General features: G+C 37.3%; 1 protein-coding gene across 2 annotated transcripts in view; it reads left to right on the top strand.

The window, feature by feature from the left end:
* Positions 1-18,492, top strand: part of LOC128705900 (DNA (cytosine-5)-methyltransferase PliMCI) — a 72,742-nt gene that overhangs the window by 17,968 nt on the left and 36,282 nt on the right. For both annotated transcript variants that reach the window (XM_070100516.1, XM_070100517.1), the window contains exons 8-15: positions 3,085-3,891; positions 4,088-4,255; positions 7,103-7,222; positions 8,347-8,433; positions 10,428-10,596; positions 10,722-10,847; positions 14,270-14,463; positions 15,162-15,309. In XM_070100516.1, coding sequence (XP_069956617.1) covers positions 3,085-3,891; positions 4,088-4,255; positions 7,103-7,222; positions 8,347-8,433; positions 10,428-10,596; positions 10,722-10,847; positions 14,270-14,463; positions 15,162-15,309 — 1,819 coding nt within the window. The remainder of the gene's footprint in view (positions 1-3,084; positions 3,892-4,087; positions 4,256-7,102; positions 7,223-8,346; positions 8,434-10,427; positions 10,597-10,721; positions 10,848-14,269; positions 14,464-15,161; positions 15,310-18,492) is intronic.

Below are 18,492 nucleotides of genomic sequence, written 5' to 3' on the forward strand. Positions count from 1 at the left end.
TACTGGTTTTAACTACCCAGCAAAGTGGTCAGAAATTGGCAATTTGACCAATTTAACGCAAATTAAAAAAAGATGCCAATTTCAAAATAGGGTCCAGAATGAACAATGCAGACATTCCTGGCACTAAAATAACATTTTCTCTGTTCATCAGTCACATCTCCAGGCTCCTCTTATATTACTCTTGCTTTCTATTTTGAATTTTTATTCACACAAAAAATAGAAGATCTACTGTTATACAGACTACTGCATTATTGTAATAATTGTATAAATAACGTCAACCCATTTGTGACTGCATATTAGAAGGGCTAATTGGACACTTATTGGACAATGACGTAATTTGTTTACTCTTGAACATTGGCAAAATTTGAACATTTCTGCTACTTTGAGCTCAATTTCAAGGTCTTTTTCATTGTGAAACCAATCAGAATCATCTCTATTTCTGTAATATGTCTTCCATTCTATCAAATGAGACCAAGAAAACGAGAATACAACCATATATACTATACAAAAATGCACCTCAAAGTCGGCGTTTTAATCCTAAAACACGGTTGGAGGTTCTTTTGTCGTTATGCACTGCGTGCTGCAGTTTTTTTTTTATTATGCTGTGCCCACTGACCACACAGACCCATTCTCTCACATGTGGGCCTACCAGCTTTCTCCTGCTTGATTTGAAGCCGCTAGAATTTTGGAGTATAAATATGTCAAAAACACTGGCTTGTAAGACGTGTATATATGACCAAAACAGTCAAAGGGTTAAACAATTGCTATTTTTGCACCAGTGGCACTTGATCATCATATGACCTTGGCATTCTGTATCTTAATAGGAAGCTCTCCAGATCTGTTCTAAAAGTCTTAAAAGTTAAAGTAACTTCAGCAACTTCACTCTAGCTGTACCCTTCTCCAGAACATCACTTCATCTGAGATCATTTATCCCCAGGATGACTAGAGTCTGGAACACATTCGTACAGCATTATGATGTCAACGAGATAGTCAGTTGATCAGATGAAAATGCTGGCCTACAGATGGCTGCAACTTCATCCTGTTCCCTACTTGTATGTCACATGACAATAAAAATGCTTTCAAATGAGCTGATGTAGGTAACAGCTCTTAGCTTGTCAATAAATTTAGGAATCCTTAACCTGTAAATAGCTTGCCAATAAAGCTAGGGATCCTTAACCTAACCTTGTCAAACCCTGTGTAAAATAAAAAAAGAAGTAAACCAAACCTGAATTCATGTGAAAAAGTTAGCGTTTAGCGTTAGCTTCTGCTAATTTTTTTGGCCATATAGCGTTAGTGGAGCTAATTTTTTAGTTAGCAGATTAGCAGTTAGTGAAGTTAACTTTTCGGTTAGCTGTGCCCACCGCTGGTTTTAAGGCAATATTCGTACCATTAAAATTAACTGATACTTATTGATACCAATTTTTTGGCACACCCCTAGTTTGAAACATTTTTTTAACCCTTTGACTGTTGAGGTCGTACTTATACATCTTACGAGGTACTGTGTTTGACGTGTATATACTCATAAATTCTAGCGGCTTCAACTCAAGCAGGAGAAAGCTGATAGGCCCACATATGAGAGAATGGGTCTGTGTGGTCAGTGTGCACCATATAAAAAAAATCTTGCAGCATGCAGTGCATAATGAGAAAAAAACGATTGTTTTTTTTTAATTAAAATGCCGACTTTGTGGTCTATTTTCGTATAGTATTTATGGTTGTATTCTCGTTTTCTTGGTCTCATTTGATAGAATGGAAAACATATTATAGAAAAAGAGGTGATTTTGATTGATTTTTCTATAAAAAGAACCTGGAAATGGAGCTCAAAGTAGGGGAAATGTTTGATTTTTGCAGATGTTCAAAAGTAAACAAATGATGTCATTGTCCAATAAATGTCCAACGAGCCATTCTAATATGCAGTCATGAATGGGTTGATGTTATTTATACAATTATTACAGTATTGCATTAGTCTGCATATTAGTAAATCTTCTATTTTTTGTTTGAATAAAAATTCAAAATAGAAAGCAAAAGTAATATCAGAGGGGCCTGGAGACGTGACTGATGAACAAAGAAAATGTTATTTTAAAGCCAGGAATGTCTGCTTTGTTCATTCTGGACCTTATTTTGAAATTGTCATATTTTTTAATTTTCGTGAAATTGGCCAAATTGCAAATTTCTGACCACGTTATTAGGTAGTTGAAATCGGTAAATGGGCAGTCTCTTGTACTCAATGGATAGAAAAATGGATTTCTAAAAAAATAGTTATGAGTTTGGTTGGCTGGAACAATGGAATTAGCCGAAAATAGGGCTCAAAGTGGGCGAAATCGCCAATTTGTAAATATCGCTGAGGTCGCTAACTTTGTGAGAGCGTAATTCCGTCAGTTTTCTGTCAAATTTCATGTTTTTGGTGTCATTACAATCGGGAAAAGATTCTCTATCACTTCATAAGAAAAACTAATTTTTTGTTTTTAAATTTTGCGACACCAGGAGACACTTCAGGATTGGGAGTTGCGACAGTCAAGGGGTTAAATTTGCTACAGTATTGGGTTGGAGGCAGTGAAAATGCTTCGAGATATCTATTTATGTATTTGCCAAGCATTAATTGGCTGTTAATAGGTTTCAACATTTTATTTAATCAAAAAAAGGCAGTGTTTTAATAAATAGATTTTAATAGGTGTTTAAAAAATTTTGTCATTGCTCCTTCCTTTTTATTTTATTTCATACTTGTAAGTTCACCGGCTTGCACTTTTTTCACCTCAACCATATCCCACCATTATGCATTCAGTAGCTATTTTGCCAGAAGTACTTGGACATCACAATTCAGATGCCTGAACTGCAGAATTTAGTGTATATACCAAGTGAGAAATAACTCGGATAGAAATATGTAATATGAGTGAGAGGGATCTGTGTATTTCAGCTTCAGTGTGACCCCCTCCCCCATCCTCTCTTGAACAGACAAATGTGGATGTAACATTTAGACATCCCTTGCCATTGTTTCTTAATTTAAGCGGTTTCTCATGTATCATTGTACAATGTTTAAAGTTACCATTCAAACATTTTTATATCATTAATCAAGATTTATTCTTGCAGGTTCACAACTTTGACCTGGCAGGAAATGAAACTGATGACATGCTCATTACAGCTCCATGTATAAGATCGCTAATCAAGTTAGCTGGGGTTACTCTTGGAAAACGCAGAGCTTTAAGACGCACTGGTCCAAAATTAAAGGTAATTAAAATGCCAAAATGGACTAAAGCAACCACTACACCACTTGTTAAGAATCTGTTTGAATCCTTCTTTTCTGGCCAAATTGAATCGGATAAAGAGAATCTGCAAGGCACAAGAAGACAGCGCTGTGGTGTTTGCGATACGTGCCAAAGACCAGACTGTGGCCAGTGTAAGCACTGTAAAGATATGATAAAATTTGGTGGCTCTGGTAAATCAAAACAGTGCTGCATTGACCGAAAATGTCCAAATAGGGTCATAGCTGAAGCTGAAGATGATGATGACAGTGAGGATCTTGAAGGTATTGCGATTGGAGAAATTGTACCTTCAGAGCCCAAACGGCATCGCATACAAAGACACACACATCATATATCTTGGGTAGGGGATCCTGTCATTGTAGAGGGCAAGAGAACTTACTACAAGTCAGTAATGATTAACAATGAAGAATACCATGTGAATGACAATGTGATTGTAGCACCTGATGACCCAAAGATCCCAGTTTATATTGCTCGTATCAACCACATGTGGGAAGATGGACGTGGAGAGCAACACTTCCATGCTGACTGGTACTGCCGAGGTAGTGACACTGTTCTTGGTGAAACTGCTGATCCCCTTGAGCTCTTCATAATTGATGACTGTGAGGATACTCTTCTGAGTTCTATAATGAAGAAGGTGGGTATTAAGGCTTGTTTGCTCAGAAATCTGTATACTTGTCTTTTATTTTCTCCATGTTGGTTTGTGTCTTTTTCTTAATCTTTGAGTTGATAAATTAAAACAATATTCTCAAAAATTTCTTTAAAATTTTATGCAAGTTATTCTGCCCTGAGTATCATAAATATTTGAATTGAATGTTGTATTTGTCCTATAGGTCACTGTGATTCACTATGAAGTTCCCTCTAATTGGAAAGACCTTGGAGGTGATAATGATCCAGATGCATACTACCCAGTCAGCATTGACGATGGCTCTAACTACTGGTACCAGAAGATTTATAAGCCCCAGAATGGCCGCTTTGAGGATGTCCCTCAAGAGAAAAATGTTAGTACATTATAAAAATTGTTAGAAGTGTAATATAGAATGTACAGTGAAGTCTCGCATATTGTACAGGTTACATTTCTTAAATTGGAACTTTATATAATATCAGTGGAGATGTGTCGAAGGGCAATGTGTGGTGTAAATATTATGCAGAGAATTCGTAGTGTGTAAATTAGAAGGAGGTGTGGAGTTACTAAAAGTATTAGTCAGAGCTGTTGAGGTGGTTTGGTCATTTAGAGAGAATGGAACAAAATAGAATAACTTGGAGAGCATATAAATCTGTTGGTAAAGGAAGGCAGAGTAGGGGTCGTCCCCGAAAAAGTTGGAATGAGGGGGTAAAGGAGGTTTTGTGGGCGAGGGGCTTGGACTTCCAGAAAGTGTGAGAGCATGTAAGATAGGAGTGAATGGAGATGAATAGTTTTTGGGACCTGATGAGCTGTTGGAATGTGAGCAGGGTAATATTTTGTGAAGAGATTCATGGAAACCGGTTAGCCGGACTTGAGTCCTGGAAATGGGAAGTACAGTGCCTGCACTTTAAAGGGGGGGTTCAGGATATTGGCAGTTTGGAGGGACTTCTCAACTGTCGTAATTGAGCACCTCTGCAGAGAGAATAATTATGTATGAGTGAAGGTGAAAGTTTTTTCTTTCTTTTTGGGTCACCCTGACTTGGTGGGAAATGGCAGACATGTTAAAAAAAATAGCTTTGTTTAGTGAAGAATATTGGAAAACTAGGAGTGATGCCATGTGCTTTTTTCTCTCGTGCTTCATCAATTCTGTAATTAACCTCATCCTTCATAAACCCATCCGCTGACAGGTCAACTCCCAAATATCTGAAAACATTCACTTCTTCCATACTCCCTCTCTCCAATGTGACGTCCAAAGATATTATTATTATTTGTTTCAGCACTAAGGTGATGAGGATAAAAAAATTAGGTAATGGAAGATTGGATATCAGATTGGAGGGAGAGTATGGAGGAGGTGAATGTTTTCAGATATTTGGGAGTGGACGTGTCAGCAGATGGGTCTATGACGGATGAGGTGAACCATAGAATTGACGAGGGAAAAAAGGTGAGTGGTGCACTGAGGAGTCTGTGGAGACAAAGAACTTTATCCATGTAAGCAAAGAGGGAAATGTTTGAGAGTATAGTTATACCAATGATCTTGTATGGGTGTGAGGCATGGGTTGTGAATGTTGCAACAAGGAGAAGGCTGGAGGCAATGGAGATGTCATGTCTGAGGGCAATGTGTGGTGTGAATATTATGCAGAGAATCTGTAGTTTGGAGATTAGGAGGAGGTGTGGGATTACCAAAACTATTATCCAGAGAGCTGAGGAGGGGTTGAGATGGTTTGGACATGTAGAGAGGGTGGAGCAAAATAGAATGACTTCGAGAGTATACAAATCTGTAGTGAAGGGAAGGTGGGGTAGGGGTCAGCCTTGGAAAGGTTGGAGGGAGGGGGTAAATTAGGTTATGTGTGTGAAGGGCTTGGACTTCCAGCAAGCATGCGTGAGCATATTTGATAGTGAATGGAGACAAATGGTTTTTAATACTTGACATGCTGTTGGAGTGTGAGCAAACTAACATTTATGAAGGGATTCAGGGAAACCGGCAGGCTGGTCTTGAGTCCTGGACATGGGAAGTACAGTGTCTGCACTCTGAAGAAGGGGTGTTAACCCTTAAACTGTCCAAACGTAGATCTACGTTCGCTTGTGTAGCGTTCAGAACATAGATCTACTTTTTTTTACATGCTTTCTTATGGAGAAAATCAAGGTCGGAGCACTACACGCAAAAATGTAGATCTATGTTTGGACAGTTGAGGGGTTAATGTTGCAGTTTTATAACTGTAGTGTAGGCATGTCTCTGGTAAGACAGTGATGGAGTGAATGATGAAGAAAGTTTTTCTTTTTTCAATCCACCCTGCCTTGGTGGGAAACATTCGATGTGTTAATAAAAAAAAAAAAAATTGTTTCAGCAGGCTTTAATCAGGATTAGTCATTTTATTGTGCTTTATCTTCACCTTCCTGTTTCAGTTTGAAATGTACAGGTATTAGAACCACCTTTAAGTACCTTTATTCTTTATCATCTCAAGTTTTTTTTTTCTTATCTCTCCTTTTTCTTCTTTCAAAAAAGGCATAGGCTTCATTCTTAAACTACTACTTGGCACCTTTGTCAGTAGTATTTATTTTTGGTACTTTGGTTAATATCTAGAGACAGGACCGGGTGATGACAAGATTGAAAATGAAGTGTTGAATGCAAGGGAAGGTATGGTATGGTATGTGTGCTAGAGACATCTGACTGCAGGGGAGGTTGTACTTACTAAGGAGCCAAACTAGGCATCCCTTTAAAACATAAACATTGTTTTAGGCATGAAAGGGAAAATTTCCTTGTGCACTCTCAAGCCCAATTTCACGCAGAAGCGTTAGTTTTCAAACTCGACAACGTGTAGTGATAATATACTGTACTAAAAATGAAAAAAAAATAACAGGTGAAGTGCGAGATTCTGCTGTACATAAATTTGCCTCATTGAAAAATCTTTTATATTAATTATATTTTTAAGTATAATTTTATTAGTTAGCTGGACTTGAGTCCTGGAGGTGCAAAGTACAATGCCTGCACTTTAAAGGAGGGGTTTGGGATATTTGCTGCTTAGAGTGACATCTAAACTGTCTGAAAAAAAATTACCAGTCTACTGATTATTTGGAATTCAAATATAAGTACTAATTAATTCTAGATGTTTATCTATGTATGTGTTGAGAATGATGTAAAAAAAATTATTAGAGAAATTAGCAATATAAATATTACAGGACCCCCTTGTGATTTAGCGCCTCTTTTTTTATTATAATATTACAGGAACCTGAGGATTCCATGAAGCACCGTCACTGTGTTTGCTGTGCTCGCTTAAAAGAGGCAGAACTAAAAGAAATGTGTGTTTTGGGTAAAAAACTGGAGGAAGAGTCTGCACAAAACCAGGTATTGTATGTGTTGAGTAGAAATTCATGTGACTCAGCTTTCTCTCTTGTTATATCTGTTTCTCTTTGTGCTGTATGGCAGCTTTTCAAAATCTGAGACAGGTAGTAGGGTGGTAGACAGCAGCAATACAGGATGATGATATCATTCTTGTCATTGGAGAGTAAAATGGAGGCTTGCCAAGAAATTTTTTGTCCTGGCAGGATTGCTTGCTTTTTCTTTGTCTCATACATACATATATATGTATGCATGTATGTACTTAAGAAGAGTTTATACTTACATGCAGTAAAATCACAATAAGCAGGTGATGTTCTTGTATGTATGTACTCTATATGGTGATATGCATGCATTATGTACTCTTAGTAGAGTACATGCATGCATGTACTCTTAGTAGAATGTATATATGCATGTATTCATACATACATATATATATATACTCTACAGTGAGGGTTCCCTAGGGTGGCACCACAGGAAGCCTTGGGGGCCTCAGCCCCCGATAAAAAGTGATAATTCTGCTTCAAAACAAGTCTCATAACCCTCCCCTACCAACCAGATAGCCACTCCTAAGCCCCCAGTATGGAATTCTGAGGTTTTCTGACTCTACTTTGGTATTTGGCTTTTATCTGTTTTGATTGAAGTTTCACATATTTTTCGCAATTTTTCCAAGTTGTGTACCCATCTGTATTGTATGCCAATGCTGTACCTCTGAAACTTTTAGTGCTGTATAATATAACATCTTTGAATTTATTTTGTTGTAATACTTGTTATAACTGTCTTTCAGAAAAGTTGTACCAAGGCTAATATTTTTGGGGATAGCTATTTTGTTTCCAAGTTTTTTTTTTTTTTTTTTAAATAATGTTTATATTTATCATGTTTGGGATATTGGCAGTTTGGAGGGATATGTTGTGTATCTTTATATGTGTATGCTTCTAGACTGTTGTATTCTGAGCACCTCTGCAAAAACAGTGATAATGTGCGAGTGTGGTGAAAGTGTTGAATGATGATGAAAGTATTTTCTTTTTGGGGATTTTCTTTCTTTTTTGGGTCACCCTGCCTCGGTGGGAGTCGGCCGACTTGTTGAAAAAAAAAAAAAAAAAAATTTATCATGTTCATGCTTTTCCCCCCAGACATGTTATGCATCGTTATCTTACAAATGGAATGATTACGCAGTGGGAGACAGTTTGTTTGTAAATCCTGATGCATTTGATTTCAAGGTAAGTCTTCCTAATGAGTGTGAAATATTGTTTTTTTTTTTTTTCTAGTTTTTTCTGAAATCTACAGTTTGCCTTTTCATTACTCGTTCTGTGTTTAGTTGGTTATTTATTAGACATCCCTGTCAGGAACGTAATCTTGTTTTTTTTATCCCCTTATCTCTAAATGCTAATCTAAGAATGCTTGCATGAATTTGAATCTTCTTTAGTAAGTAATGGTATGATATATGGATAGGATGATAAAGAGAGACATGTAGTAAGGGTATTGTGAAATTCTTTATTGACAATGATTCACCTACAGTAAATTTATCAAGTTGCTAGTTACTGTTTGTGGCTTGATAATACCCATTTAATGGTTGAAGCATTGTTAACCCTTTCAAATCTAGCAGGAGAAAGCTGGTAGACCTACATGTGAGAGAATGGGTTTGCATGGTCAGTGTGCACAGTATAAAAAAAATCCTGCAGCACACGGCGCATAATGAGAAAAAAAAACTCCGACCATGTTTTTGGATTAAAACGGTGAATTTGAGGTGTATTTTCGTATGGTATTTATGGTTGTATTCTCGTTTTTTAGGTCTCATTTGATAGAATGGAGGATATATTACAGAAATAGAGATGATTTTGATTGGTTTCACGATGAAAAGTACTACCTTGAAATTGAGCTCAGAGAAGTGGAAATGTTAAATTTTTGCCAATGTTCAAGAGTAAACAAATGACGTCACCATCCAATACATGTCCAACTGGTCAGTCTAATATGCAGTCACAAATGAATTGACATTTATACAATTATATAATAATGCAGTAGTCTGCATAACAGTAAATTTTCTATTTTTTTGTGTGAATAAAAATTCAAAATGGAAAGCAAGAGTAATATAAGAGGGGCCTGGAGACATGATTAATGAACAGAGAAAATGTTATTTTAGTGCCAGGAATGTCTGCATTGTTTATCCTGGACCCTATTTTGAAATTGGCATCTTTTGAAATTTGCATGAAATTGGCCAGATTGCCAACTTCTGACCACTTTATTGGGTAGTTGAAATCGGTAAATGGGTGGTTTCTTGTACTCAATCAATAGAACAAATGGAGTTCTAGAGAAATAGCTATGAGTTTGATCAACTGGAACAATGGAATTGGCCTAAAATAGGACTCAAAGTGGTCAAAATCGCCGATGCGTATACTATATTGCCGAGATTGCTAACTTTGCGAGAGCATAATTCCATAAGTTTTCCATCAGATTTCGTACTTTTGGTGTCATTACCTTCAGGAAAAGATTCTCTTATCATTTCATAAGAAAAAAAAAAAATTTTTTTCTTTAACCCTTAAATGGTCCAAACATATATAGTATACGTTTTTTCAACATCTGAAAGTATGTAAAAAAAAATGTAGATTTTTTTTTTTGTTTTACATGTGAAAACGTGTAAAAAAAACTTTTATCTACATTTTTTTTTTGTTATATTTGAAAATATGTAAAAAAAAGTAGATCTACTTTTGTAGCACTACGAATTTGAACGTCGATCTGTTTGGACCATTTAAGGGTTAAATTCTTCAACACGGAGCAAGTTTGTGAACAGTGGTCTCGACAGTGAAAGGGCTAATGAAGGAATCTGTAGTGCTGCATTTATCTCTACCATTGCCTTTACCTTTAAACCTTTGTAATTACTGGTTTATAATTATAAGAGTTTTACTTTGACAAGGTGAGGGTTCTGCACTAGAGCTGTGTGCTCAAGGATAGGTTGCATTTTTTTTTTCTCATTCTCAGGTTTGCTGTATTAGCATATGTAGCTTTTAATGTTGGTGCACCTCAGCTGGCAGGTTTGGAGTAACAGTTAATCATAAGGTTTTTTCTTTGTCTGGTTTTCTATTTTGTTTATTCCTGTTTTTTTTTAATAAAACACCAGCCATCTCCCACCGAGGCAAGGTGGGTACAATACCAAGTGATTTATACATAGGTGTATTATTTGTTATATTTATTAATATTTTTCATGTTTGTATTGCAGGTTAAACAAGTGCCACCACCACGAAAAGATGAGAAGAAAAAGAAGGTGGATGAAGATATGTATCCAGAATATTACAGAAAATCGTCAGATCATGTAAAAGGATCAAATGAATCTACTCCAGAGCCATTTAAAATTGCTAGAATTATTAGCATTATCCCTAAAATTTCAGGTAAAGCAGCATCTTTGAATTTTTTTTTTTTGTAATAAGTACTGGTCTTAGCTCTGACACCTGAACATAATTGTGTTATAATAATAATAATATAGAAGTCAATATTATTACTTTTAATACTTCAGGAACAATTTTGAGCCCCAGTGATGTTTCTCTGAAGGTGGCTAAGTTTTACCGCCCAGAGAATACCCACCGTGGTATATCTGCTTCCTACCAAGCAGAATTAAATCTGCTTTACTGGAGTGAAGAAGGTTAGAATCCAAGTTACTGAAGTTTTTATTTTCAACACTTATTCTCTTGCATTAATAGGGGAAAAATGAGAAACTTAGAAAGATTTGACTTAATCCAACAATAATTGTAGTGTTGTGTATGTCATCTGAATATAAACTTGTCAGGTTATTTGGTAATTCACCTTGAGTCCTATTTTAGGCCAATTACAATGTTCCAGTCAACCAAATTCTTAGCTGTTTTGCTAGTATGTTTTTCATTTTATTGATTGAGCACAAGAAATTGCCCAGTCAACTATTTCAACTACCCAATAAAGTGATTAGAAATTTGTAATTTGGCCAGTTTCACACAAATTTTGAAATATTCCAGTTTCAAAATAGGGTCAAGAGTAAACAGTGCAGGCATTCCTGGCCCTAAAATAACATTTCCTCTGTTTATTACTTATGTTCCCAGGTTTTACACAAATTCTGTTTTGATTTTTTATTCACACAAAAAATAGAAGATGTACTGTTATGCAATATTGTAGTAATTGTATAAATAATATCAGCTCATTCGTGTACGCATATTAGACCAACCATTTGATGTGTGTTGAACTTTTTTTTTTTTTTTTTAACAAGTCGGCCGTCTCCCACCGAGGCAGGGTGACCCAAAAAAGAAAGAAAATCTCCAAAAAGAAAATACTTTCATCATCATTCAACACTTTCACCTCACTCACACATAATCACTGTTTTTGCAGAGGTGCTCAGAACACAACAGCTTAGAAGCATATACCTATAAAGATACACAACATATCCTTCCAAACTGCCAATATCCCGAACACCTCCTTTAGAGTGCAGGCTTTGTACTTCCCAATTCCAGGACTCAAGTCCGGCTATATAAAAATAACCGGTTTCCCTGAATCCCGTCACTAAATATTACACTGCTCACACTCCAACAGATCATCAGTTCCCAAATACCATTCGTCTCCATTCACTCCTATCTAACATGCTCACACACGCTTGCTGGAAGTCCAGGCCCCTCGCCCACAAAGCCTCCTTCACCCCCTCTCTCCAACCTTTTCGAGGACGACCCCTACCCCGCCTTCCTTCCCCTACAGATTTATATGCTCTCCATGTCATTCTACTTTGATCCATTCTCTCTAAATGACCAAACCACCTCAACAACCCCTCTTCAGCCCTCTGACTAATACTTTTATTAACTCCACACCTTCTCCTAATTTCCACACTTCAAATTTTCTGCATAATATTTACACCACACATTGCCCTTAGACAGGACATCTCCACTGCCTCCAACCGCCTCCTCGTTGCTGCATTCACAACCCAAGCTTCACACCCATATAAGAGTGTTGGTACTACTATACTTTCATACATTCCCTTCTTTGCCTCCATAGATAACGTTTTTTGTCTCCAAATATACCTCAACGCACCACTCACCTTTTTTCCCTCATCAATTCTATGATTAACCTCATCCTTCATAAATCCATCCGCCGATACGTCAACTCCCAAGTATCTGAAAACATTCACTTCTTCCATACTCCTCCTCCCCAATTTGACATCCAATTTTTCTTTATCTAAATCATTTGATACCCTCATCACCTTACTCTTTTCTATGTTCACTTTCAACTTTCTACCTTTACACACATTCCCAAACTCATCCACTAACCTTTGCAATTTTTCTTTAGAATCTCCCATGAGCACAGTATCATCAGCAAAACGCAACTGTGTCAATTCCCATTTTGTATTTGATTCCCCATAATTTAATCTCACCCCTCTCCCAAACACCCTAGCATTTACTACTTTTACAACCCCATCTATAAATATATTAAACAACCATGGTGACATTACACATCCCTGTCTAAGACCTACTTTTACTGGGAAGCAGTCTCCCTCTCTTCTACACGCCCTAACCTGAGCCTCACTATCCTCATAAAAACTCTTTACACAATTTAGTAACTTACCACCTATTCCATATACTTGCAACATCTGCCACATTGCTCCCCTATCCACTCTATCTTATGCCTTTTCTAAATCTATAAATGCAATAAAAACTTCCCTATCTTTATGTAAATACTGTTCACATATATGCCTCAATGTAAGCACTTGATCTACACATCCCCTACCCACTCTGAAACCTCCTTGCTCATCCACAATCCTACGTTCTGTCTTACCTCTAATTCTTTCAATTATAACCCTACTGTACACTTTTCCTGGTATTCTCAGTAAACTTCTTTTTCTTTCAACACACCGGCCGTATCCCACCGAGGCGGGGTGGCCCAAAAGAAAAAACCAAAGTTTCTCCTTTCAAATTTAGTAATATATACAGGAGAAGGGGTTACTAGCCCCTTGCTCCCGGCATTTTGGTCGCCTCTTACAACACGCATGGCCTACGGAGGAAGAATTCTGTTCCACTTCCCCATGGAGATAAGAGGAAATAAACAAGAACAAGAACTAGAAAGAAAATAGAAGAAAACCCAGAGGGGTATGTATATATACGCTTGTACATGTATGTGTAGTGTGACCTGAGTGGAAGTAGAAGTAGCAAGACGTACCTGAAATTTTGCATGTTCATGAGACAGAAAAAAGGACACCAGTAATCCTACCATCATGTAAAACAATTACAGGCTTTCGTTTTACACTCACTTGGCAGGACGGTAGTACCTCCCTGGGCGGTTGCTGTCTACCAACCTACTACCTAAGACTCAGTAAACTTATTCCTCTATAATTTTTACAATCTCTTTTGTCCCCCTTCCCTTTCAATTTTTAGCTATTTTCAGTCCTAAAGCCAATCAAAATCATCTCTATTTCTGTAATATATCTTCCATTCTATCAAATGAGACCAAGAAACCGAGAATATAACTTCGAAGTCTCTGTTTTAGACTAAAACATTTTTTTTTTTTTTCCATCATTCACTGCGTGCTGCAGGATTTTTTTATATGGCTCACACTTATCACATAGACCCATTCTCTCATATCTAGGCCCAAATTTACCTCTCGTGGCTTAGCTGAGTGAGCTGAGCTCATGGCATAGTACTTCGGCACTGACAATGGCCTCAAAGCTGTAGTACTACGGCGTAATCAGCGAAAGGGTTAATATTTCCAAATTTATTTATACAGAAAAATAAATCATATTCTGTTTTAGATGTAGTGTTAATTTTCAATTTATCTTTAAAGTTTTATGCAAAGTGGTTCATACAGGAAGAACCTTCATTCAGTTGAGTAAATTTTGTATATAACAATAAGACTCCTTCAGAGTACAAGTACTGTACTTCCCTCACTTTGAGTGATGGGGAAGTTGCAGTTTGGAAGATCATTTGAATTGTAATGTCCATGCACTTCTGGAAAAGACCACTATTAATTGAATGGTAGTTTTTTGGTCTCCCTATAAGTATGTACATGTAATTCTTTACCTTAATAACGTATCTTAGCAGTTTTCATTTCTATACATAGAGACTTGGATCACCTTCAGTGATGTAGCTGGCAAATGCTTCGTTTCCTACCAAGAAAATATTGGAAGCACATCTGTTGATGATTTTATGAATGCAGGTCCACATCGGTTCTTTTTCGCTGAGGCGTATGATGCTAAGGAAAAGACATTTTTAGAGCCACCTCTAAAGGCTCAGATATTGGGAAGCATTGGCAAGGTGGGTTATTTCTTTTTTTTATGCTAAACATTAATAATTAAGCAAAATATATCTTAGGAATGTCTCCTATGTGCTGGTGAGCAGTGAGTCGTATTTACTATGTGCTTGTGAACAGTGAGTTGTATATATTATTACCCTTCTCTTTGTTTTGGGTGTTATCACTTAAATTTTTACATTATTGATGTTTATATTTAAATTTTTACAGTATTTTTTGACTAATTATCATCCTCCTTTCTGTCTCTTATAGTTTTTCTTTATTATTACCTGTACCTCATTTAGAAAGTTTAAATAGTTTTCATTTAGTGCACTTTATCAGGTTTTCTTTCTGTTATATCTTTTCTCTCTTATTGTTTTGAGATTACCCCATATGTGTTTGACCATATCCGTATAAAAAAAAATTGGTCGTCATTTGTTTCTATCTTTCACCCATTGTATCAGGATAAAAAGAAAAAATTCTCTGTATTCTATAACTAGTTTTTTGTCAGGAGTGTGAAAGCGATCTGGCACACTGAGAAGTTTGAAATGGGAGGAAGAAGAAAAGGGGGGAAAGAGACATGAAAGGAAGAAAGGAAGGAGGGGAAGGGAGAGAAAAAGAGGGAGGGATAGGAGTAATGAGCATATAATGCTTTTCATGGAACTGTACATTCTTGGATCTTTGTATTTTAGAATATTTGCTAATTAACAATTCTTATTAATAGGGTAAAGGTAAAGGCAAAGGGAAGGGCAAAGGCAAAGGCAAAAGCTGTTTGGAAGACAACATTGACTTGAACACCTTCCAAGGCTTCGAGGAGTATCCCCCGGTAAGACACAAGCTGCAGACCCTGGATGTCTTTGCTGGTGTTGGAGGTAAGGACAGCTTGATTTATATTCATTTTTTTTTTTATACAGCCTCTCCTCACTTAACAATGGAGTTCCTAAGACCACACTGGTAAACGAATTCATCGCTAAACAAGGAGCATACTGTGGTGGTAGTGGGCTTATGTCAACCATCTTTGATATTGTTTTAATGTCACATTTCCACCATTTATAACATTTTAGAACATTTTTAAATGTTTATACAGTAGTGTATTGTACATTGTAATAAGCAGAATAGAAGAAATCAGCTCTAAAATACGTGTACATTATTTAGGTTTGCATACTGATCAGAGAACTCGTCATAAGTCTGAGTCATCAGTAAATGAGTACATCGCTAAGTGAGGAGAGGATGTATTTGATAAAACTATTGATTGCTTGATGTTAGAAGCTCTAAGAATATTTTTCAGTTTTCATTCGTGCTTACTATCCAGTTATGATATATAAAAACACATTTTACTGCCTAGCACAACTTCCATACATACTAGTGGTGTTGTTACAGTTTGTTATTGAGGTTATGAAGCATATGTTATATTCTTTCTTTCTTTCAACACACCGGCTGTATCCCACCGAGGCGGGGTGGCCCAAAAGGAAAAACGAAAGTTTCTCCTTTTGCATTTAGTAATATATACAGGAGAAGAGGTTACTAGCCCCTTGCTCCCGGCATTTTAGTCGCCTCTTACAACACGCATGGCTTACGGAGGAAGAATTCTGTTCCACTTCCCCATGGAGGTAAGAGGAAATAAACAAGAACAAGAACTAGAAAGAAAATAGAAGAAAACCCAAAGGGGTGTGTATATATATGCTTGTACATGTATGTGTAGTGTGACCTAAGTGTAAGTAGAAGTAGCAAGACATACCTGAAATCTTGCATGTGTATGAGACAGAAAAAAAAAAAAGACACCAGCAATCCTACCATCGTGTAAAACAGTTACAGGCTTCAGTTTTACAATCACTTGGCAGGACGGTAGTACCTCCCTGGGCGGTTGCTGTCTACCAACCTACTACCTATATATTTTTTTTTTTTTTTCAACAAGTCGGCCGTCTCCCACCGAGGCAGGGTGACCCAAAAAAGAAAGAAAATCCCCAAAAAGAAAATACTTTCATCATCATTCAACACTTTCACCACACTCGCACATTATCACTGTTTTTGCAGAGGTGCTCAGAATACAACAGTCTAGAAGCATACACATATAAAGATACACAACATATCCCTCCAAACTGCCAATATCCCAAACCCCTCCTTTAAAGTGCAGGCATTGTACTTCCCATTTCCAGGACTCAAGTCCGACTATATGAAAATAACCGGTTTCCCTGAATCCCTTCACTAAATATTACCCTGCTCACACTCCAACAGATCGTCAGGTCCCAAGTACCATTCGTCTCCATTCACTCCTATCTAACACGCTCACGCATGCTTGCTGGAAGTCCAAGCCCCTTGCCCACAAAACCTCCTTTACCCCCTCTCTCCAACCCTTTCGAGGACGACCCCTACCCCTCTTTCCTTCCCCTATAGATTTATATGCTTTCCATGTCATTCTACTTTGATCCATTCTCTCTAAATGACCAAACCACCTCAACAACCCCTCTTCTGCCCTGTGACTAATACTTTTATTAACTCCACACCTTCTCCTAATTTCCACACTCCGAATTTTCTGCATAATATTTACACCACACATTGCCCTTAAACAGGACATCTCCACTGCCTCCAACCATCTCCTCGCTGCTGCATTTACCACCCAAGCTTCACACCCATATAAGAGTGTTGGTACTACTATACTTTCATACATTCCCTTCTTTGCCTCCATAGATAACGTTTTTTGACTCCACATATACCTCAACGCACCACTCACCTTTTTTCCCTCATCAATTCTATGATTAACCTCATCCTTCATAAATCCATCCGCCGACACGTCAACTCCCAAGTATCTGAAAACATTCACTTCTTCCATACTCCTCCCCAATTTGATATCCAATTTTTCTTTATCTAAATCATTTGATACCCTCATCACCTTACTCTTTTCTATGTTCACTTTCAACTTTCTACCTTTACACACATTCTCAAACCCATCCACTAACCTTTGCAATTTTTCTTTAGAATCTCCCATAAGCACAGTATCATCAGCAAAAAGTAACTGTGTCAATTCCCATTTTGAATTTGATTCCCCAAAATTTAATCCCACCCCTCTGCCGAACACCCTAGCATTTACTTCCTTTACAACCCCATCTATAAATATATTAAACAACCATGGTGACATTACACATCCCTGTCTAAGACCTACTTTTACCGGGAAGTAGTCTCCCTCTTCTACACACCCTAACCTGAGCCTCACTATCCTCATAAAAACTCTTTACAGCATTTAATAACTTACCACCTATTCCAAATACTTGCAACATCTGCCACATTGCTCCTCTATCCACTCTATCATATGCCTTTTCTAAATCCATAAATGCAATAAAAACTTCCCTATCTTTATCTAAATACTGTTCACATATATGCTTCAATGTAAACACCTGATCTACACATCCCCTACCCACTCTGAAACCTCCTTGCTCATCCACAATCCTACATTCTGTCTTATCTCTAATTCTTTCAATTATAACCCTACCGTACACTTTTCCTGGTATACTCAGTAAGCTTATTCCTCTATAATTTTTACAGTCTCTTTTGTCCCCTTTCCCTTTATATAAAGGGACTATACATGCTCTCCGCCAATCCCTAGGTACCTTCCCCTCTTTCATACATTTATTAAACAAAAGTACCAACCACTCCAACACTATATACCCCCCTGCTTTTAACATTTCTGTCATGATCCCATCAGTTCCAGCTGCTTTACCCCCTTTCATTTTACGTAATGCCTCACGTACCTCCCCCACACTTACATTCTGCTCTTCTTCACTCCTAAAAGATGGTATGCCTCCCTGACCAGTGCATGAAATTACTGCCTCTGTTTCTTCCTTAAGGGGGCTGTAGGGCAAATTTCGTAACTCGTTTATTTACCGTCCGATTTTCTTCAGTTTTGGTGCACAAGACAAAGTGTTCTCACTCTTTCTCGAAAATATTTATAAAAAATATACCTCAAACAACAACTGAGAAAAGACTGATTTACTGAAAATGCCCTTGATTTTGATGCAACTCTTATATGCGGCTACGTAAGGTGGTTTGGACACTTGGTG

This window comes from Cherax quadricarinatus, chromosome 73 (genome assembly GCF_038502225.1).
Source record: "Cherax quadricarinatus isolate ZL_2023a chromosome 73, ASM3850222v1, whole genome shotgun sequence".
Classification (NCBI taxonomy): Eukaryota; Metazoa; Arthropoda; class Malacostraca; order Decapoda; family Parastacidae; genus Cherax; species Cherax quadricarinatus.